This window comes from Gouania willdenowi, chromosome 8, assembly GCF_900634775.1.
Source record: "Gouania willdenowi chromosome 8, fGouWil2.1, whole genome shotgun sequence".
Classification (NCBI taxonomy): Eukaryota; Metazoa; Chordata; class Actinopteri; order Blenniiformes; family Gobiesocidae; genus Gouania; species Gouania willdenowi.
Window position 1 is genome coordinate 24,287,716 of NC_041051.1, and position 22,299 is coordinate 24,310,014.

The following is a 22,299-nucleotide window of genomic DNA, read 5'->3' on the forward strand; positions in this document are numbered from 1 at the left end:
GAATTTCTCCTCTGGACTTTATACACATTGGATGATACAAAGTGTTCACAATAGATATGGAATGTAAACAGATAAACACCTTGTGTAAGAGTTGATAACAAAGGAGCCTGGATATCTCTCCATTAGCAGGTTTCACCAAACATTCACAGTCACAGAGCCCTTGTACTACGAAGCAGGTTATTAACACGTTCACTTAACCCAGGTGATTTCAACTAGGTGACAAGCCCGCTCCAGTGACGGGGGTGGAGATTGCAGCATCAAAACAATCAGAAATACAGAGTAACTGAAATAAACAGACAGCGCTCTGATCAGTTTCACTTTATGACAGTACAGACATGTTTCCATTCAAATAGTCCTCAATTTATCGTACACACACTGGGATGAAAGTGCATAGTTTCACTGTAGTATGTTCCTGCTAATGCTGTCAGTGTCACCATAGTACATGTATGAATGGGTTCATCTGTCCGCTCGTATGGAGAGTCCATCAGATGTAAATCTATACCTTTCCTAAAAGACGTCATCGGTAAATGAAAGAATTGCATTTATCCATTAATATTCTTTTTTTCCTAAACGCAGATGTCAGATCTGCACCAACCAGCATCTTCTCAGAATGGGCAGGTCATTTTCCAAGAGACCTGATTGGTCAGGAGGCGGGACTTTTGTACTCACTCAGATCTTATCCAGAACAAAACCTTCTCCCGACCAGGCAACCAGGTTAGTTGTTCAGCCTAAGATATCATGGTGATTTAGCCCGGTATGAAGTTACTCAGCATCGTAGAACAGGATAAATTACAGAAGTTTGCGCGTTAAGAGGAAATCCAGCTTCGTAGTACAGGCCCTTTTTGTTCAAATCTTACTGTAACTAAATATGGACTCACAGTGTCTACTGGTTTTACAAACCTGTATTTCATGCATTTTCTTTATTTTTAAATGGTATAGTTTATATTTTGTTTGTTTAAACCACAGAAAAAGAAAAGAAAGTTAATCACAAGCTGGTATGATTTTGACATATTGATTATTTACAAAGAGACACCACAACCATTTGAAAAAAGGGGGGATCTCTGTACTATTGACTGTTGTCCGGCTGCTACTACTTCAACATTCAGGTTTAGATTGTTGAGGCTGACAGTCTCCAAGGTGAATCCTCAGCACTCCTTTTTTGTGGAGCTTCAACAAATTTTCAAATTCAGACGACATAGCGTGGTACCTCTTATTTGCTTTTCTCTCATCATAATAATGATTTTTTAAAGGCTTGAAATTGTGTGGATGAATCCCAAATGGCCAGAATCCATAGAGATCCACACTGTTACAGAGTTCCAGGGCCAGGTTAACAATTATAAACCCAGTGCTGAGTCGACGTTCTTTCAGATGATGAGCTCTCCAGATGCCTTGAAGATTCTTGACATACACTGGGTTTAAAAAAATCGGCCTCAAAGGGCTTCTCGTGTAATTAAGTATGTCGATGGCCCGCAGACAAACCTCCACCTGACTAATGTGATTGAAGGAAGGAAGCAGAACCCAGGAGTTACCATAGTATTCCATATGTTTGACAAATCTGTGGGTGTCCTTTTGTAAAGAATGAAACCTAAAGGCAAAAAGAAACATGGGATATAATGTAGCACAACTTATACAGGTTTATAGTTTTTGACATCAATTGATTCATTCCTTTATGTAAGCATTTGTTCTCTGCTGCTGGGAACATTGCTTTAAAGCGTAGAGCAAGCCTTTCTTCTGACAATGTCAATATGCTGACCTTTTTGCATTGTAACCATTTGCTTTTTTAAAGGCTTGCACATATTGCACACATTTTTGCCATGGCATTTGTTTACAATTAAGTTGAATTGTGGAAGTTTTGAATAGATTTTTGAGGAATAACTGACAATTGCTTACTCATTTTAAGAGTTTTTTCTTATTTCGTAACACACTATTGATATAGTTGTTTACAAACACAAAAGTGTAGTTTATTCGATTACTCGATTAATCGATGAAAAAATCGGCAGAATTCTCGATTACAAAAATATTTGATAGCTGCAGCACTAGAAATTCTATCAAAAATTGTATTAGTAAATTAGTAGCTGCAATTGGTACTAGAGGCAAAGTATTTATTGTATTCCTTATAAGGAGCAAATTTAACAAAAAGTGCACATTTTGCTTATAGTCTATACTAATATCTCTCTATGCATCTCTCTATGCATCTATTGCGTAACTTCTTTTTGGCCTCTTCAAAAGCACAACAAAAAAACAGGCCTTTTCACAATTAGCGTTGGAATTTGGAACCAGATTCAACATAAGGAACAGGAAATGGGTTCCTCACATTTAGAACTTGTTTTATCACATTGTCACAACTTAAACAGTAAACAGTGAGACGACATCACTGTCTGACACTTTCAATCATGCAATGTCCGTTAGTGCTGCTTACATTAAACATCTCCAATCCCTTCCACTTTTTTTTTTATTTACAACTTAACAGTGTGTGTGGTTTATCCTTTCACACTCCCAAATACGTATGTTTGTTGGGTTTTTGGCATCTAAAAATTCACTTCATGTACTGAATTCACTTTGTTTTGGCTTACTTCTGAACTAAAATGCTCGGGTTTGCTGTCACGAAGTCCGTCCTGTTGCCAACATGCATCTCAAATCCATTTGTCAGTGGAGGTATGTTGCACCTGGAAAACAAAATAAAAAGTCAGCACAACCACTAAGCTAATTCCTCATCAGTCCAGTTTTTAGAATGCAAGTACTTCTCACCTGAACACAAACTGAGCAGAATCAATTTGTTTCCCACAAAAGCTGTTGTTCAGAATCCCACCGTTTCCCACTATAGAACAACTGTCAAACTTTTGGTTTGTGAATGGGGGTTCCTTCAATCAACCACAGCAGAAAAATAATGATAAAACTCATACATGAAACATCAGAGATGGCCAGCTTCTATCACAGTACAGGGCACAAAAATGTGATTGTGTGAGCCGAGGTTCACATTATCAACATTCATATCAGCATTTAGAGTAACTAATACAGGAACCATATATCTTTCTCTTATTTTGTTGAATTTTGTTGTTGTTTTGTGTGTGTTTCCTTTTTTGTGTTTAGTTAATTCATCTCACGGCATTAAGATTGTTTAACTTTCCAGAAATGTATCGTACTAATATGAAGTATCATTATCAGTATTGTTTCCATAATGTGTGAATCCAAATGTGTTCTCAACACAATCAAACATACCTTTGGAAAAGTACTGAAGAGAGATGGGGACACCGTCATTTCTTTCTTCTCAGGGTCAACTATCTTTGATGTGAGCGGAGTGTTGCCCTTAGTAACAATGGCTAATTCAGCGCCACGGCCCTTCTTCCTCAGCTCAGAGCTGGAAAGACGGAGAGATTAAAGCTCGGTGACCATAAACAGAAAACATGCACGTTTCCTTCTCGACCAAAATATTAAAAAAATAAATGTAAAGGAAAACTATGTAAAATATATTGATATAACATTGCAGCTAATTTATTCTTAACCCAGTTGAATTACATGTGGACCATCTGTGTGCGTGCATGTGTGTGTGTGTTAGGGAGACCCACTAAAGTTGCTTTACAGTAACTTGTTTTTTTTAACTGAAATACATTTCAGCAACTAAAGTATGTTTTCTTTCAAGTTTTTCAAGACTACGTCAATGATTTGGACAAACTTGTTCTGTACCGGGAATGTGTTAAACAACCATTTGTTGTCTGCTCATTCAAAGAAAGAAGTGATAAGTTGATACTAGTAAAAATGAGTGTTCTCATGCTAGCGTATAAAGGAAACAGAGACAATACAACCCTGTTTTCTGCTTTGTGACAGCTTTGTTAAACAATGTATTTACTGTCTTGCCAATGTGCTGATGTCACTGAGTCATGGTCATTGTGTTTAATCCCTGGTACTGTCAAAGAAAACGTCTGAGAAACAAATGTAGTTGGATTTAAAGCTGTAATTCAAGCTGTTCTACATTCTAAAGGGAGTTCTGCAGAAACATTCTGTTCCCTCGGCAGAAACTGAGCAAAGCTCACGCGTGTGTAATGGTAGAATTTATTTAGCTTTTAAGATGTCAATATAGATACTTATATATGTATATTTCTCTCTTCCTTCATGTCAGAGCTCCGTTTCCCTAGTGTTATGTCTCTCTCTGAGACAAGTTCACAAAACATGTATTGTTCCCACAAAGATTCCCTCTTTGTGTCAGCACACAGATAACATTAACAAAAACGTATTCCCGTCCCCTCTTCAGTGTGATTAGCCAATAGCAGCCTTTCTGATCATTTTGTCTTTTCCAGCTTATAAGAAATATTTGCTGTTACTGTGTGTTGCCACTTTTTCATTTTCTCCCCACAAGACCTTTTCATCTCTACCCATTTTTCATGCCAGAGCTCTGGAATAAAATCCACAAAATATAGTTTGGTCTATTTTGAATTTATTTCATCAGACATATAGTGTATGCTCGAAGATTTCCATAACACTTGATAAGAAGCTTATTTTAATGCTGGATGTGCATGTGATGTGTATGTGATTCTTAGATTTTTCATGTATGGAATCTGTTTCTGTCAAAATGTGCAAAAATGCTAGAATAACGTATACACAAATATAACAAGGAGACTATTGTTAAACCAATAAAATATTTCAGTTCACTAATATATGTATGTATGTATGTATATATATATATTTTTTTATTGTATTTTTTTTGACTAATAAAAACTAATCGTTGATGTTCACATGGACAAAATCCAATGCAAACTAGCTTTCTTTTTTGGAAAGTATCCAATCAAAACTACTTTTGTTGCCTGAATGGTGGGGCAAGCTGGAATATATAGAATATATATAACTGAAATAGTCCTGATGACTAAATTAAGACTAAAACTAAAATTAACACTAGGATGGGGTGTCCTTAATTTTCTAAATATCCTGTGGAAAAAAGAAAGTAGACTGTGGGCCATGTGGTGCAGGAGGACCAGTCCCCCTCACCTGTAGGAGGGGGAATGGGAGTGCATTCCTGCGCACACCTGAGCCTCGTCTTTAATCACTTGTGACACTGTTAAGCCTGATATATGCTACTGCGTCAGGACCTGGCCAACTGTACTTCTGCATCGAGGGAAAACATTGCGATGCGATTGGCCGCCATGGAGCTAAGGTTGCTGTGTGTGGTTTTTGAGAAGCATTAAAAATCCCTTGTTTATCTTCCAGTCACAGGAAACAATGTTTTATGTTTTTTTAAGCACCTTAAAATGCACACACACAGACATTGCAGGAACATTTGAGTTTGACATTGTCAAAAAACCAGTCCCTCCCATTTTAGGATTAAAAGCCTGCCTCAACATGTACTTAGTGAAGCTAATCTTTTGTACTTAGTAAGGCTAGTCTTGTCAGTGGAGTGCACACACGTGATAGATTAGTTTGCAGATGTGTTTAAAGGCATAGAATTAGATCTTACAGTATGTCTACCAGTTGTTGTTTGAGGTCCAGTAAATAATACATTTAATTCAGTACTTATTCAATTCAATTCAATTTCAATTTTAAAATTTTTCAAAAAGTAACTCAATAATTACTTTTCCTGGTGACTAGTTACTTTTATGAACAGGTAATTCTGTTACTAACTCAATAACTTTTTGAGGAAAGTAACTAGTAAATATAACCAATTGCTTTTTTATAGTAATTGGCCGAACACTGGTCTGAAGTGAGCAAAATGGTGGCCACCGTGTTTGACCTACACTTAAGCCAGACAATTTAAGTTAAAATGTTCATAGCCATGAAGACAAACTTCAAACACAACAGAAATGCTGATGAAGTTCTAAATAACAATTAAAATGTAATGATGAGGCAGTTTGACGGCCCAAATCAAGTTCAGGGGAAGATGGATTATTGCTAACTCCAGGTCACAAGAGAGGTTTGGCCTCAAGTGAAGGAGCTCAAGTATCTCTAGATATTGTTCATAAGTAAATGTAGGAAGAAGAGGGAGTTTGACCTGCTGGTCATGACGACATCTCAACAACTGCAGTTAACCGGTCTGTTGTGAAGAGAGAGCTCAGCCAGAAGGCGAAGCTCCCTAGTTATCTGTTGATCTACACAGTTGCATGAAATATACCAACAATATTACTATGTTTGGGATATTAACCAAACTAGAATAAATAGCTCTTTGACTCTTACGTTACTCACATTAACTTATTATTCTGCTTCTTCCAGGGTTCTGCTAAGTATGTTGACACTTTGGCAATGATCTCCCTTTAAAACAAATAGAAATACATGCAGTTGTTGAATAATTACTGACAACAGGAAAGTTCTGTAAGATTAAGTTGTAATAGACCGATCAGACATTTCAACCACGCATTACATTTTGATAAGCAGTCAAACATGACAACCATCCAAATATGGCTTTCTACAATGACAGACATTAGAAATACAGAACAAAGGGCAGCAGTGAGAATAATTTTTCAAAGAACAAAGGTTGACAGCTACTGGCAATCGAACGGATGAATTTGTTGCATTTTGGTTTGCAACTTGGGTCCAAAAGTGTCTGATTGTTCCTCCAAAGCAAGAGCAGATTTCAGCTGCTCAAAATGAAACCAACAACCAGTTAGTTTGATATTGGACATTCAGACATTCAACTGAAAATTCTCAATAGCTTCCATATTTTTGACCAAAGTGGTTAAAAATGTTTGTTTTCTATTCTTTGATATCCAAACCCACCACCAAACCAATCACCTAAAAGGTTTAAAATAATCAAGAATATTCTTTTTTTTAAATCTGAGAGCCAATATGAACCTGATTGTTGTACATTTGCCCACCAAAGTTTTCACTGCTAAAATACATTAAAAAATGTACCAACGCTGGCCTTTTGACGTGCCTATTTATTGAGTAGTTCTCTACCCTCACGCTACACACCTCTCTAAAAAGCTGTGTAATGCCTTGTCTTTTTTTTCCCACAGTCTACTCTAGATCTTCTCAGGAAGTTTCATCCAAAAGAATGAAATTATTCTACCTGACCTGGTGAATCAGGTTTTATTTTGTACAATATATTGATGCACCTTCCTTCCTGCTGGCTTCTGCAGAAGTTTACCCTGAATCACTTCCTCCCTGATCCTCTCTGCCTGTTTCTCAGGGTCTCGTCCCTCGGTAAGGAACGTATCCAACATAAAAGTGGATCACATCTGCATCTCCAAGTGCTGTATTTACAGCCATGTACATCCCATTTTTCCTGTTTTGTTTTTTTATTTAATCATTTATTTGGCTCTGCCAAAACAAATGGGTCTTGAACTAGAAGGGAGATGAGACTGTTTCCAGGCAAACGTAAACATTTCCTAACTGAAAGTTGAACGGTTATTAGAACCCTGAACAGCGGAGTAATAATGTCTGTAAAAACTTCCAGAGCCGTTTTTACTCTATATCAGCAATCTTGGAATGTCTCTTGTCCAATCAAATTACTTGGTCGGAACCAACATTTAGTCACATCGAGTAATTGTGACATTTTTGCAAACTAAAGCTCACGGATATGTAGTTGAAATACCGGATTGGTCTATTACAGTATCTTAACACTCACTTGCAGCCTTTACAGAACACTACATCCTCTGGAATTATTTCAGGGACCTCTTGTTTCCTCATCGTTGTCCTGTAAGACAAGAAAATCTCTGAGTAATAAGAGCAACAGGAAACTCTATCACTACAATCTAAACATTTTCCACAATACACGGACCCACAAAAACATAAATGAAGAAATAACCAGACAACTGTGGCTGCTAAAATATGGAACAAAAGGCTAAGCTAACAATAATGTTTTGAACAAAAGAAGTTGATTTTGAAAATAAAAAAGTTTCATTTTTTTTACCAAGTTAAACAAGGTACAATCTTCACTGTAAATGGAGTTTAGCAGGATCAACAGGTTTAATGGACAGCAGCTTAAAGCATTATATGTTCTTACATGGAGTCATCACAGTGGTTCAAGGTCACATTGGCTTGTTTGAGAAGAGGAACCCATCGCTTGAACTCAGTCGACCTGTGAGTCAGAGGAATAAAACAATACATTAAAAGCTTTTGTCTTGAGGCAATTTGCGTTAAATCATTGTTTGATTACATGTGTTGTTTCATTGTCTGAAGCTGCTGTGTGTGTGAATTAACAAGTATAATCTTGTATTAACAGTGATTTTATAATCATGCTGTCTTCCTTATAAGTAATATAAATCTGTACCATTGTACCACTTAACCTTTATTATTTCTTTTGAGGTAAAAAGTCTCATTGGCATTAAACTGTTTTTTTTTTTCCAGAGACTTTGAAACAATCCCACTGAAAAGCTCACATTGAACAAGAACATTGTATAAGGGCTAAACAGTGTTGGGGAGTAACGGATTACATGTAACGGCGTTACGTAACCAGATTACAAATTACGAGTAACTGTAATCCTGAATCGGCAGTGTCGTGCCTGAACGAGTTCAAGAAGTCGTTCATTTTTTGGCCGAACGTGAATTGAACGTACTGTATTTGATCTGTTGAACGTTACTGCGAGCGCGCTCATTCTGGCGTATGTGAACGGCGCTCTCTCACAGTTTAACTTTGTTTAAGAGAGTGCCAGATTTCCATAGAGCCTTAGGTGAAAACCCGGCTAAAGCACAACGTAAACGGGCCAATCTGCCAACAACAGAGTTGGCCCCGATGCATGCGTCATCAAAATGCAAAGAATTGCTACATGCTGCGAAGCAACATTGCGCTGCCCTCAAGAGCTCCAGTAGAGAGGCTTCAGCATCGGTGGTCATCGGGATGAACTGTGATTATATTCTCTAATTAATATGCTTTGGTAATAAGCACAGTAAATACCCAGCCTCAATAATAGTTCTGTCTTGGTGATATTATTCTAATGAGCATATCTTGTTTTTACAGGAAGCAAGGAACGGCAGGGATCCACCAGGGAGAGACCACTGTGACCAGTGACAGAGGATCTTCATTCAGATACAGTAAGGGGTTTTCAGGCTGGACAGGAAGTAACACTGCTTTTGGCCCTGCACACTTTCAGACTTTTTTCCTATGAATTATTATTATTTTAGTTATTTATGTGCACTGTAACCAGTGACAGATCTTCATTCGGTTAAGATATTTTTACTCACTGGACAGTGACTATCCATGACCTTGGACTCTGACTGACTCTTTTTAAGTTATTGTTTTTTTTTTTGTTGTTGTTTTGTTTTTTACTTATTCATTTGGGCTGTATATTGCACTTTTACGACCCAAGTTTTAGAACATTTCTTTTTCTTTGGGCAAACAAGCAAAAAACTGAAAATAGACTTAATGAAAAGATAAATAATGTTTTGCACTTTGAGGTACATCTTTAGTTTCTTCCCTCAGCCTGGTTAATACTTCATATTGTGTTTGTGTTAGTACAAGAATTATGTCGACACATCGTCTGGACTTTGTTGTTAATAGTATACTGCAGTTCAGAATGGTTTTTGTTTTAATAATTCCTCATTAAAAAAACAATTGAAGCAGCAAGGTTGAAGCTGCAACTTGCTACTAGTGTTGACTTAATGGGTGGCAACAATGGGGAAATGCCAGTATTCTGAAGATAATAGCTTGCGGCAACATATTGGGGAAAGAAATAACTATGAACTATAGGGGTGAGTATTGGCAAAGATGTTGCAATACGATACCTATCGCAATACTTGGGTCACGATGCAATATTCTACCCAGTTAATATCAAAATTAAACGTCGAGATGAAAAATCAAGTTGCTGTATATGTTCATCAGAAGATACTGATCATTCAGAGGACAAATTGAGTCAAAACTATTTGCTTCAAAACATCCTATTTATTATTAGTGTTTTTGCACATTTTCACTGAAAAAAAGGAAATTGCAGTGTTACACACTGCCGTCATGAAATAAAGTGCAACTACTGTGTAGAAGTCTCAAAGCAACCATGACAACATAATGACGGCATTGTCACAACTGTAAGCGAGAACATTAAGGATAAATCACCCTGAGTTACTGACAAAGCACAAAAATAAGAAAAAGTTATAATTTATCCTATTGTGTCAGTTTAAGCACTGATCTGAACAGATTATATGAAAATAAAATGCCTGTGCATACATAAATATTGCAGGCATTACACACTGCCATCATAAAATCAAGTGCATCAAACAACCATTGCAACACATTGAAAGCATTGTAACCACCACTGAAATATTGCACAAATACACAAACATATTGATTAAATATAAAAATAAATAAATAACGAAATACAAAAAAAATATTTTTTTAAATTAAAAAATCGATTTAAAATTGGCACCCAAAAAATCGCGATATATCGCAAAATCAATATTTTTCACACCCCTAATGAACTAGTTCATTTTTGGAACTGTGAATTTTGTTAAAAATTTTGAATTACGAACTATGAACTTTAACATTTGTGAACTGAACTTTGAACTAGTTCATGTAGAAATTGAACTTTCCCAACACTGTGAACAAGTAAGAAAGTGTGTGTGTGTGTGTGTCCGCCCTTGAAAAGAGTGTATTTAATTGCAGGTGTTTTTAACGTGATGGTTTACTACCTGCTAATGATTGCGTTGCTGCTCCGTTTGTATGATGAAGTAGTGAAAGCTTTATTTTGTGTTCACTAACAGGAGGCTATCTCATTCTCCATTTCACTGTTCAATTAAAATGTGATGCTTTAAGACGTTATTATTGAGAGCTGAACAGTAACTCTTGTGGCTTTGTATAGTTGCCATTTTCATGCGGTTGTTGATCACATTGATTATTGATCGAAATTATTGCTTTTGCCTGTAGGCTTGTTAATTGTGCAAATATTTGTGAGCTTTAAACTAAAGAAATGCTTGAAAATGGCACACATTGACTCTAGAGCTCATTGATATGTGATTTACTTTCTATAATTCATCCTGAGATTCTTTAATGTACTGCAGTTTTTCAGAGAAATATTCAAGGCACACAATATTTTAAAGACAATGTTTTGACCTTGTAGATTATTTTTGTGCTTAAATTGAACTGCTCTAGAAAAACGTCATGTAATAGTCGAGTCGACAGCTCGATAAAGGAAACATCAGTGTGGTCAACAAGGATAATAGTCAGTTAGCAACATCTTTAATCTCTATCTACTTATTAATGTGCAGATAGTTACAAATAGCCTACTGTCTACAGTTAGTGCAAGGCTACTGTACATGTTTCTTTACAAACCAAGTCCTCCATGATGTGGGAACATGGTTTGTTGAATAGACCAGTCGACTTCACACATTACATTTAATACAGATGTTTATTATGAGTATGTGTTATGATTACTGTGAAATGTAATATCACCATCAGCACCTATAGAGGATGCTGTATTTACAATAGTCCTCTTTATTTTTCTTAATGATAGCTGCAGTCCTACACTTAAAAAAAAAAAAAAAAAACGAATTTAAATGTAATGAAAATGTACTTACTTGCTGTTGAAGCCATCATAGATGATAGTGAACAGAAAGAGTCCCAATGTAAAGGTTAGGGTAAAACCAGCAAACCCCCGCTTTAGGTTTCTGATATTCATGCCTTTACAAACCAGCACTCAAACACCTGAACTGAAGGGGCGTCAGACTTCAACTAACCCCTCTTCAAAACGCTTCTCTAGAAAGAGTCAGTCAGTCTTTCATTTGAAGAAAGCCAAAGAATCCAGTGAATCAGGCTCAGCATAGGTGCAAAACTACCTATTGCAACATATAGAAAATGTGTGATGACATCATCACTGATAATTCATCAGTATGGTTTAAAACAGTCCATAATTCAACGAAAGTTATTTTTATTACTGGTAGTTTAGTTTACCTAGTAATCTTTATTTATGTCATATTTGTATTTCATTATTATTGTGTTCATACTTTCACAAAGACTAAGCCTTAAATAGTCCTAAAATAAGAAAATATAAACACATTATTCAAATGTAAAGATAAACATTCTAAAAAAAAAAATAAAAATAAAAAGTACAAGCAGTGTGTCGTAGCAGGTTACGCATGTCATGTATCGTGCGTGTGTGTTCATGTGAATGCAGAGGGGGAATGTGTGTGTGTTGAGTGTGTAAGTGCAGAGAAGCTTGTGTGGGTGTGAGACAACTGGGATGGGGGAATTTTTTCTGTGTACCTGGAAAAGCCCAAAGAATGTGTGTGTGCGTCAGCAGGGTTTGGTATGGTAAAAAGCCTGACCCTAAAAACTTCTAAATTACATGTCAAAGTCATGGCCCGGGAGCCAAATTCGGACCTTCAGAGCATCCAATTTGGCCCACAGCAGAAAATAAAAATGAGCGAGATTAATTGTGAAAATGGAAATCAACAATATTTGCAAGTGCTCACAGTTTTCCCGGTGCTTATATCGCACGATTGCAATCATTTTTAATGTTAAACAACTGAAAAAATAAAAATTTCTTACAAAATCCTTCAATTTTCCTCAAATTATGACATAATATTTCCCTTAATTAAATAGAAATTGGTAACAAAATCTAGGAATTTCAAAGTGAAGATCCTGCTGGGACTGATATCTGTCACTTATTGCTTGGTTATAAATTACTTGCTTTCCCGCATAAAATCTGTGGCCGACTTGAGATCAAACTGCTCCGTATTTGGCCCCTGAACTAAAATGAGTTTGACACCCCTGCTCTAAATGTATTTATCAGATTAGAAAACCCCTCATTATGCACCTTCTTAATTTCATGCATTTTCAAAAATAACCCATACAATATTTTTCTTGATTACATTCTTGATTTACCGCAAAGCACCATGAGTTGATGACATCACGCGGGGGAGCTGTCTGTGGAAACCCCATTCACACAATGTGTTTGTAGCTTTGTTGACATTAACACTGCATATTAAAATGGGACAAAAACATGCAGATTAGTGTTCCAGGTTATTTTACATCTCTAAGGAAAGAATTCAAGTTTGTTAAGTTTATGTCAGACACGGTGTCCCTGTATAAGAGAAAAAGGACAATAATTACTGACACAAACCAACAAAAACAAACCTGAAATATTTTCAGAGATGATGTAACAAGAAAAAAACAATCTACACATTTTTGTCCCATTTTACCACTCAATCTTAATATAAACAAAGCCAAAAACACATTGGGCTTCATTTATCAACCGAGATGTGTATGACCATGAATGCTGCTCTAAACCCCAGAGAAAAGAGAATCAGGTACTTTAATTATCCCAGGGGGAAATTATTTACTTACAGATGCTCAATAAATACAGTACGTAATAAATGATAGAATAAAGAAAGAAGAAATACTTAAAAAAAACATACAACTTTTTTAGTTTAGTTCATTTATTTTAATGTGTCATTTATTGCCTTAAAGCTGCAGTATGTATGTTTGTTTTGGAGTTTTTTTTTTGGCTTCATTTGGTCAAAAATCCATAATCACCAATGAGCAAATTGTAATTCAGGAGTCACCAACATGGTGCTCGTGGGCACCAGGTAGCCCGTGTGGACCATATGTTCCCTCAGGCCGAGCTCCATTTAAAATGTAATTTACTTGCCAGGCTTTAAAACCAAGAAAAATAAATACAGATTACATCAACGGGCCTTAGTAACACTTTGCTTGAAGTTTTATACATAAGGCTGTGATGAAGGATGTCATTAAGCTGTCAGTCGCTACATTATTACACCTTATTCATACTATTGACAGGCGCCGTGCTATGATAATGACAGTGTATTATCAGTTTGATGAAACTTCAAGTAAATATTTTCATTGAAACATTTTGACAAATGTTTTTAGGTGTCACAGATTTGGTATATGGGTTGTGATAAGATGTTTTAAAAAAAATGCCGAGGTAATTTTTGTAAAATATGACAAATGGTGAAATTGTAAACGTACTACATATTTATATAACTATTTAAAGTTGCTAGTAAAATAGGAATATGATCATTTCCTGTAAAACAATCAAAATGAAACAATTGCAAAAGTTTAATTAAAATGTGACGACAAAATTGTAACTGGTAGCCCTTTGGACTATTCACTAGCTATGAAGTAGCACACAGTACACCTGTTGTAATTCAAAGTGTTCTGATAGGAACCAGGACTTCTGTACGGGGCCATTATCGTAACAAAACTATTTGTGTGCGCGTAATCCAATCTGTTTGTTTGTACCTGGATCCGTGTGTGTAGAATTAGGATTTGTAAACGAAGTTGTCTGTGCGTAATCCAGTCTTTCTGTTTGCGTGTCACTGAACTGCAATATTCTGTACACACTTTGGGGAATCCGTTCTGTAACTCTTAAATTTGTAACTCCTGCAATACCGCTAGAAACCAGCAGTTGTCGCTGGTACCAAGTGACAGACCATTGGAGACATTTCTTAATTCTACACACACGGATCAAAATACAGACACACAGATTGGAAAACGCACAGACAACTTTGTTCCTAATTCTACGCACATGGATCAATGCACAGACACCCTCTGCTCCTTCTCTTGACCCTGTGTAATGCTGCGTTCACACCGGATGCGTCACGAAATGTCTGTACGTCCAGATTACATAAAGTCAAAAAAAAAAAAACACACGAAGTCAATGCGTAGCTTCGTCCCATCCATATAAAAAACTAAGTCATTTTTGTTGGGTAATGAAATGAAATTAAACACCTAAAATTTGTGCTTTACCTCTTAAGAATTAGAGGTAAAGCGCAAATTTAAAAAACAGAAAATATACTAATCTGTTCACATTACTAAGACGACAATGGCTTCACAGGTTAAATACTGAACTTCCATTTACTCATTTCAGTAGAAGCCGTGCAATAATCCCAAGGTACAGATCATCATTAAACATCAAAGACAAGCACACTTCACCTGAGGGCCTGTCAGTAACCGGTACTGGGAAATGTCTGTGGGTTTGATGAACAAGTCTTACTTGCTGTCAAACAAACTATGGGACTATATACTGTACACCTACAATTTAAAACATGTACCGCAATGTAATTACGTGTTGGAATCTTGTTTCCACAGCTTCTGTGAATGTGACATAATGAGCATAAGGAGTAACATGAGACATATTTAAACGTAAACACTGCACCCAAATGCTTAGATTACAAAATGAAAAACAAATGACAGCCTTAAGATCTTTTTTACTTTCTAAGAGACTTTTATGAATATTGTGCTAATAAGGACAGGACACTGGCAGTGTCTTTATATACACTTTTTTTTATTCGCTCTAAACTGGAGGCAGAGGACACATGGAGCCTGATTACTTCTTGGTCTCCTCCTCCTTAGACAAGTTCTTGATGATCTCCTCCTTTTTGGCAGCGAGACGCTCCTCACGGCGCTTACGTGCTTCCTTTGTCTTAGTACGGCGAGCCTCAGCCTGATCGCTGTGGGACAGAAGGAGAGGGTCAAACCAACAGAGAAGTCATAACTGATAAATACATTATGAAATTTCATTAGGGTCTGAGCAGCAAATGTGGTTATTGTTCCCATAAGGATTTTGCTTATTTTTCTGGCACTTAACTTGCATTTTTGAGGCCCTCCCGGGAAAACAATTTCATGAAATTTAGCAAGACTATAATTTGTGTAACATGTAGTTTTTTGATTAAAGTTCAGGACTCGTGAGAATTTTAAACTAGCTGTATGGCATTCAATAGGTATATGCAGTAGACCGTGACTAGCAAAATTGTAATTTTAGCCCATAACCAAAATTCAACAGGAAGTCTACTATTTTGAGTTTAGCGGGCTAAGTTTGGCACTATTTTTGGGCAAACCACATCATCTTTAAATGCTAACTCCTCCTAGAGTGTTTATAATTTTTACTTAAAATTTTTAATTTATTTGATTTGTGTTTTTAACGAATATTATATACACAAAAAGGAACAAAGGGCTTGTATAATAGTTCAGGCTCTGTATTTGAATGTTTAATGCAAGTTCAACTGATTGGTTGGAGAATTTTTAGCTAAGGCCGACATTTACAATTCACTTATGTCTTTCTGAGGCTTCAATAAATCACAAAGAAAAATTTAATCAGAACAAATCAGACATTAACTAAACTGAATGAGGCAAATCTTGAACTTCAGTTGCCTAAACTAAGCTGGTAGAATCAACCTGACCTGGATGATGCGTCTTTGGCTGCTGTAACATGTGAATTTCCCCAATATGGGATAAAATAAAGTACAATCTAATCTAATGACCATCACAGACGTGATAAATGACATTGTTGCATGTTCAGACTGTTTAAAGAAGACTACGTACGACAGGAGCTTCTTGCGAGCCTTGTCTGCCTTCAGCTTGTGGATGTGCTCCATCAGGACGCGCTTGTTCTTGAACACGTTGCCCTTGGCCCTCAGGTACAGGCTGTGGTACCTGTGAGACAAAGGATAAACCATTCATCAAAAGCACTATTTATGCTTCCGTGACAGAGAGGAAGATGGTTTATTGAAATTAGGTTCCTACATGTGCCTGTCAATCTTCTTGGACTCCCTGTAGCGGCGGAGGAGACGACGCAGGATTCTCATGCGACGCATCCAGCACAGTTTCTCTGGCATACGGGCATTGGCTGTACCCTTCCTCTTACCTGTGTACAGAAATAGGAGCATTTAGCAAATGGACCGATGATAGATGAGCAAAATGGAGAACTTAATTTGGTTTCTGCATTTTACATCATAACCCAACAATGTAATACCCAGGCTATTCACTTCCTGCTTCACGTACCGACTCCCATGTGTCTTCCCTTGCGACGTGCCAGCGTGTTCTTGCGGCAGCGGGCCCTGGAGTGGACCGTGACCGGTTTGCGGATGATGAGACCATCTTTCACAAGCTTGCGGATCTGCTGGCCTGTAAAAAGACAGAAGGTAAAATTGGTGCACAGAGGCAGATGCCTGATACCGTCAGGTTAGCGCAGGGGTTCTCAACTGGTCTAGTATGCTTTACACTTTTGTACGTTAGTATGCGATTTCAAACACAGCCACGGTGGCTCGAACCAACAACTTGCAGACCTTTGTGTTAAGCGGAGGTAAAGGTAACGGATTACAAGTACTCACGTTACTGTAACTGAGTTGCTTTTATGGGTGCTTGCACCACTTTGAGGATATTTCTAAATCGGTCATTTTACTTGTACTTAAATATGTTTTAAAAGAATTGATTTGTTACATTTCTACACCCAACCGTTACTGTGAAAATTATTTATTGTTTTGAAGTTATCAACAGACATTGTGAAAGTACAAAAAAGGAAACGACCAGACAACAATCAAATGGAAATAAATTATTTCATAGCCAACCAAATCAGATTAAACATAATGCACCGTGCCCAAGAACATTGAATGCCGGTTATGTTCTCAGTTTTAGAATTCATAAATGTAGCTATAATTAGAGCCTGATAATTATTTTTTTTAACTTTATTTTGAATTGAATTCATTGGTGTTATTTTATTAAAAGAAAAATCACAGTACATTTTTGCCAGACCTTTTATTTTAGGCCGTGGCTATGGGTACGTTAAACGGATCCATAGACTGCCACTCTACGCATACGCAGCACCCCTTATTGGCCAGTTTAGGTCTCGTGATAGGTACACCACATGACTTAAAGTTACGTCAGTTGTATTTTAGCTTATATTTATTTTTAGCTACCCTGCTAACCTTTTTATTTTAGCCCTAATCCTAACCCTATAATGTTTATTTTTGTCGGATATGTATTTTTAAAGGTAGCATTTGCCGTGTTAAAATGAAAAAAAAAAAAATTGTCAAATACGGAACTCGAACCCACGTTAGCGGAAGGAAGGATTCTTCTCACTTATGTAGAAAAGGAAATGTAGCCATTAGTCCCAGGGGTTATGGCTACATTTAACATACCTCCAGACACTTTATTTTATACAAATGACTTTGTGGAAAATAAATTAAGTTTTAACTGTGCAAGATTACCATCTCTTTCATTTAAAGTTTCCATTTCAAATGTATTACCAAAATTAAATGTGGTGGGGGGAATTGGTGAGAGTAACTAGTAACTTATTTAACTGAGCTCCATTATGCTTGTACTTTAATATCTTATGTACAAAGTGCCTATCCAAACGTATGTTTCCCGGACCTTTTCTACATAAGCGTAATGTGTATGTGTTTTCAGCATGCCCGAGTGGTCTAAGGCACTGCACTCAAGGATTTTTCCTTACGCTAACGTGGGTTCGAATCCTACTTTTGTCAATTATATTTTTCATTTTAACATATTTATGTATAAATACATATACGAAAAAATAAACATTTTAGGGTATTTCCTAGGTTGGGGTTAAAATAAAAAGGTTAGCAGGGTAGCTATAAAAAAATAAATATGAGCTAAAATAAAACAGAACTTTAAGTCACGTGGTGCACTTATTACGTCACCTAAACTGTCCAATGAGGAGCGCTCCCTATGAATAACCACGGCCTTTTGTGCACGGCTTCCCTGAGTACAATTTCAAACAGTACTTTTACTTGAGTAGAATATATCAGTACTCTTTACACCTCTGTACGTTAGGCGGACCGTCGTGTTGAGCTTACGTGAGTTTGCGTTGGCGATCTCGTTGGTCTCGTTCGGGTCAAGCCAGACCTTCTTCTTACCGCAGCGGAGGACGCTGGACGCCAGCCTCTTCTGGAGCCTGAGCATGCTGAGGAGAACCGAGAGAACACACGGTTACTGACAGCACAGTGAGAGCAGCCGCAGAGGCCATATATCAGTCAGCGGCAGAGGCCCATCTCCTGTGGAGCCAACATGGCCCCTCTGCCGAATACATCGTGTCATGCCGCGCCACGTTTATAACGGCAATTTGTCTCAGAAGTTACGTTCGTGCGTTATACAAGATATAAGAGAAAACAATATAGGTCTATTTAAAGGGACATCATGTTGATTACAATACATTATCACAGTTATAAAGTGGTTTTTCTGAGCAGTTCAATAAAGCCGTACCTCATGGCTGCTACTTCAATAGAAAAAGGAAGAATTCATGAACGGACTGGACGCTACCACTTTAAGAGGAGAGTCCAACTATGAATACAAAGCTGTTCTATTGTAACTAATGCCAAAATAAGTAGCTGATGAAACACGAGTTTTTCTAATAATCTTTTCGAAAAAAAGAGAAAAAACTACTACAGTGCTAAGGCAATTTGTGCGATAAATTTTACTTGAAATACTCTCTATACCTCCCTTTTAATAAATAGTGGTTCAACCCAATCCGCCACAATGCATTGTGGGTGATAGTCATTTTTAAAATGCAGTTTTCCTTTTAAACACTTGGGGGCGGAGTTGAGTCAAGTAACGCCAGAGCTCTTTGATTTTACCTGCGTCGCCGTTTATTTTATATACGAACGTATTTATTTATTCGAACAGGTTCAAACAAATAAATAAATAAATAAAATATACAAAGGAAGAACAAAAATAAAGAGGCAAACCTAGAAAATGATGTGTTGTTTGAAAGGGTGCAGGGAGAAGTTAATAACACTTGGAAAGTGTTATCAAAAGTTAAACAATTAATTTAAAAACAATCAGGGAAATGTTAGTTTCTTTTTAGCCTATTTTTTTGGACAAATTCACCACAAACTAAGAGTACTATTTCTCTCGAGACAATAATTAGCTAGATTTTACAAAGAAGACTATTTACTTACTATTGAAGTAATCACATAAAAGTTGGAGTTTAACTAAATTCCACTTTACATTCCACCCATTGTTTTGAATTTTATAGACCAAGGCTTAGAAACCAATATTTGAGACACTTTTAGGGTTTTAGGAGCGCCCACTGTTTCACAAATTAAAAAGCATACGATTAAACTATATAGAGCGTACTTATGATATGTAGAGGGGGTACACATGATTTGACAATAATGCAAACGTGGTGCATGGCGCACAAAAAAGTTTGGGAACCACTGAGATAGATCGATCATAGCTTGAGCTATAGGGTCAAATCAATATTAGAGAAGAGCAATAATGATCATTATTTATGTCATTAGGTTTACAATCAAATTTAGCATTCAATGCTGAATTTGTATAAAAGCTAAAAAAAAAAATGAACTATCAAACTATCCCTGCCTGTTTTATTCCAGCTGTGATTTAATGATGCTCTGCTGCATACTAAACAAACCCTCCTCAAAGCAAATGCACATCTTTTCTCTATTCTTGCCAAAGGAAATGCATGAGAGATGAACATGTTTTGGGTCCAAACCCACAATCTGAATATACGTCTCACTTTGACCCCGACTATTGACATTGTACATGAAATAAACACTAGACAGCTTGGAATGTAGCATATTTGTAATTGGGATGAAAAAGCAGCCAGAGGATCACCAGTGGTAAGGTTTAAACAAGAAACAGAGAAAAGAAGAAACTAAATAAAAAAAAAAAAAAGGGGTGAGAAGATAAGTATAAAAATACGGTAGTGTTAATTACATGCAGTGTTCACCCTTAGTTCTCAACAAGGGTGAAAAACACTGCATGGGATTAACACTGTCTACCTTGTGTTTCGTATTGTTTTTTCAACCTCTACCACTGGTGCTTTTCTGGCTGCTATTTAATCCCATTGACAACACAGAGTTGTGTTTATTTCAGTTTTTACAAAGCATGTGTGTAGATGTGATCTGAATACAGCTAAAGATAAGGTTTGATCTGATCAAATTGGACTGGCCTGCAAAGAGCCTGGACCTCAATCCAAAAATGTTTTACCCTGTAGGTTTGCCATTGGTACAGTATGAATCATAGGTATTAGGAATAAGAGGAATCAAAGTGGATTGTTTAGCTACGTTTTGTTAATTTATCTGCTCATTCTTGTGATTTATTATTACTAGTACAGTGCCCGTTGGAGGTATGTATTCATATTGACATTAACAGGAGTTCCACAGTGTGGATGGGGAAATGAAAGGGATATATATCTATATATTTTCTTTTGGTTGCCAGAACATCACCAAAATTTAACCAGCTGTTCCTTGACCCATTATCAACATTTCCTGAAAATTTCATCAAAATCCGTTTTTAACTTTTCAAGTTACTGTGTACAGACAGACAACGTCGCACTGCAATAGCTTAGCATTAGCATTACTGTGTGTGTTGATGATGAAGTCACTGTTGTTGACATCATCAGTTAGAACATTCTGATTGGAACTCTGACGACATCACTGTTGATGACATCAGTGTTCAAAAACAATGTTTAACAGAAGTTCCACAGTGTGGATTGGTCATTTCAAGTTGGTTTTAAATTGGTTTTGGAATGACCAAATTACTCCAAAAGTACAGATGCACACACTCGGGGTATGAGCAAACTGTTGACAAAGTTTCAGGTTGATCAGATACCACGCTGGGGAGATATTTGCTCCACAAACACACACACGCACGCACACAGACGTTCCTTGCTTTTATAGATAGAATTTTTTTAATTTTTTTTTTCAATCAAATCAAACAGTAAAACTTCTGAAGATCACACAAACAGCAGTTTATTAATCATCAGGAGGCTTTAGACCAGAGACATAGTTAATCATTAACAATGATTCATATTTTCTCCTGTGGGCCACATTCATTAGGTTTGAATAATGTCCAATCTCAACTTTAACATAGAAAATAACTAAGGGTTTTTTATGGGTTTTGTTTTCCTTTTGTGTATTTTTGGAGCCATTTTGTGTATTTGAGTTGTTTGTCATTTGTTTTTGTCGTTTTGTACTGAAAAACAAAGAAACTGTTAGAATCTAACCTATTAAATTTGATGTAACAATTTGCACTCATTTTATTTAAGTAGATTTGAACCATTACAGTTGATTCCATATTACCCAAGTTCAATAGCTTAACCGCAATTTATAAATTACTTAAATTCTAACTCATTTTTAGTTAAATGAATTATTTAACATTTTTTTTTGCATTTTATTACAGAAATAGTTTTGCTGAATTCTAACTCTGATTTTTAAAAAAAATTTTTAACCTAAGTGATTGCTCAAACAAATTTGTTAAATTCTTAATATTTAATACAATAACATTTTTCGACACCAAAACAATATTGGTGTCAAAAATTATTTAATCAACCAAACGGAAATACAAATAAATATATGTATGTTGTTTTGTGTGCTTTTGAAGCCATTTTTGTGTCTTTATGTATGTTTTGGAAGTCATTTTAATGTATTTTTGTTATTATTTTGTGTGTTTCTGTTGTCGCGTTGTGCATTTTCTGAGCCATTTGTGTGCTTTTGAAGCCACTTTGTGTATTTTTGCTGTTTTGTGTGCTTGTGTTGTCATTTCCTATGTTTGTGGAGTCATTTTGTATATTTTCGCTTGTCATTTTGTATATTTTCGTGTATAACTGCATTTTTTGTTGTCCATTTATGTGTTTCCGTGCCACCTGTTGCCAGTGTCTGCTTTAGTCT

The 22,299-nt window shown here is 36.4% G+C and overlaps 2 protein-coding genes across 3 annotated transcripts; both read right to left on the bottom strand.

The window, feature by feature from the left end:
- Positions 1 to 595: 595 nt before the first annotated feature.
- On the bottom strand, positions 596 to 11,583 carry LOC114468388 (alpha-2,8-sialyltransferase 8E-like). 2 transcript variants are annotated; one of them, XM_028455252.1, is made up of 8 exons: positions 11,428 to 11,583; positions 7,928 to 8,002; positions 7,550 to 7,618; positions 6,169 to 6,234; positions 3,220 to 3,358; positions 2,749 to 2,861; positions 2,574 to 2,666; positions 596 to 1,585 (listed from the first exon to the last, which is right to left on the bottom strand). In XM_028455252.1, exons 1-8 carry the CDS (start codon positions 11,526 to 11,528, stop codon positions 1,096 to 1,098), a joined length of 1,146 nt encoding a protein of 381 aa, XP_028311053.1. In that variant the 5' UTR covers positions 11,529 to 11,583; the 3' UTR covers positions 596 to 1,095. The 2 variants fall into 2 exon arrangements, with proteins under 2 accessions (XP_028311053.1, XP_028311055.1); XM_028455254.1 differs by lacking the exon at positions 6,169 to 6,234.
- Positions 11,584 to 15,134: 3,551 nt separating this feature from the next.
- rpl19 (ribosomal protein L19) lies at positions 15,135 to 18,913 on the bottom strand. Its single transcript, XM_028456099.1, has 6 exons — positions 18,872 to 18,913; positions 18,466 to 18,572; positions 16,652 to 16,774; positions 16,394 to 16,514; positions 16,193 to 16,303; positions 15,135 to 15,321 (listed from the first exon to the last, which is right to left on the bottom strand). The coding sequence occupies exons 1-6, from the start codon at positions 18,874 to 18,876 to the stop codon at positions 15,198 to 15,200; spliced, it is 591 nt and encodes a 196-aa protein (XP_028311900.1). The 5' UTR covers positions 18,877 to 18,913; the 3' UTR covers positions 15,135 to 15,197.
- Positions 18,914 to 22,299: the final 3,386 nt, after the last annotated feature.

Coding starts and splice junctions, on each gene's coding strand:
- LOC114468388 (XM_028455252.1), bottom strand. CDS start 11,528: ATGAATATCAGAAACCTAAAGCGGGGGTTTGCTGGTTTTACCCTAACC. Junction 6,235..7,549: donor GTGTTCTGTAAAGGCTGCAA/GTGAGTGTTAAG, acceptor TTTGTTTTAAAG/GGAGATCATTGCCAAAGTGT. Junction 2,667..2,748: donor TCTGCTCAGTTTGTGTTCAG/GTGAGAAGTACT, acceptor TTTGTTTTCCAG/GTGCAACATACCTCCACTGA.
- rpl19 (XM_028456099.1), bottom strand. Junction 16,515..16,651: donor GGGAAGACACATGGGAGTCG/GTACGTGAAGCA, acceptor TTCTGTACACAG/GTAAGAGGAAGGGTACAGCC. Junction 15,322..16,192: donor GCTCGCAAGAAGCTCCTGTC/GTACGTAGTCTT, acceptor TCTGTCCCACAG/CGATCAGGCTGAGGCTCGCC.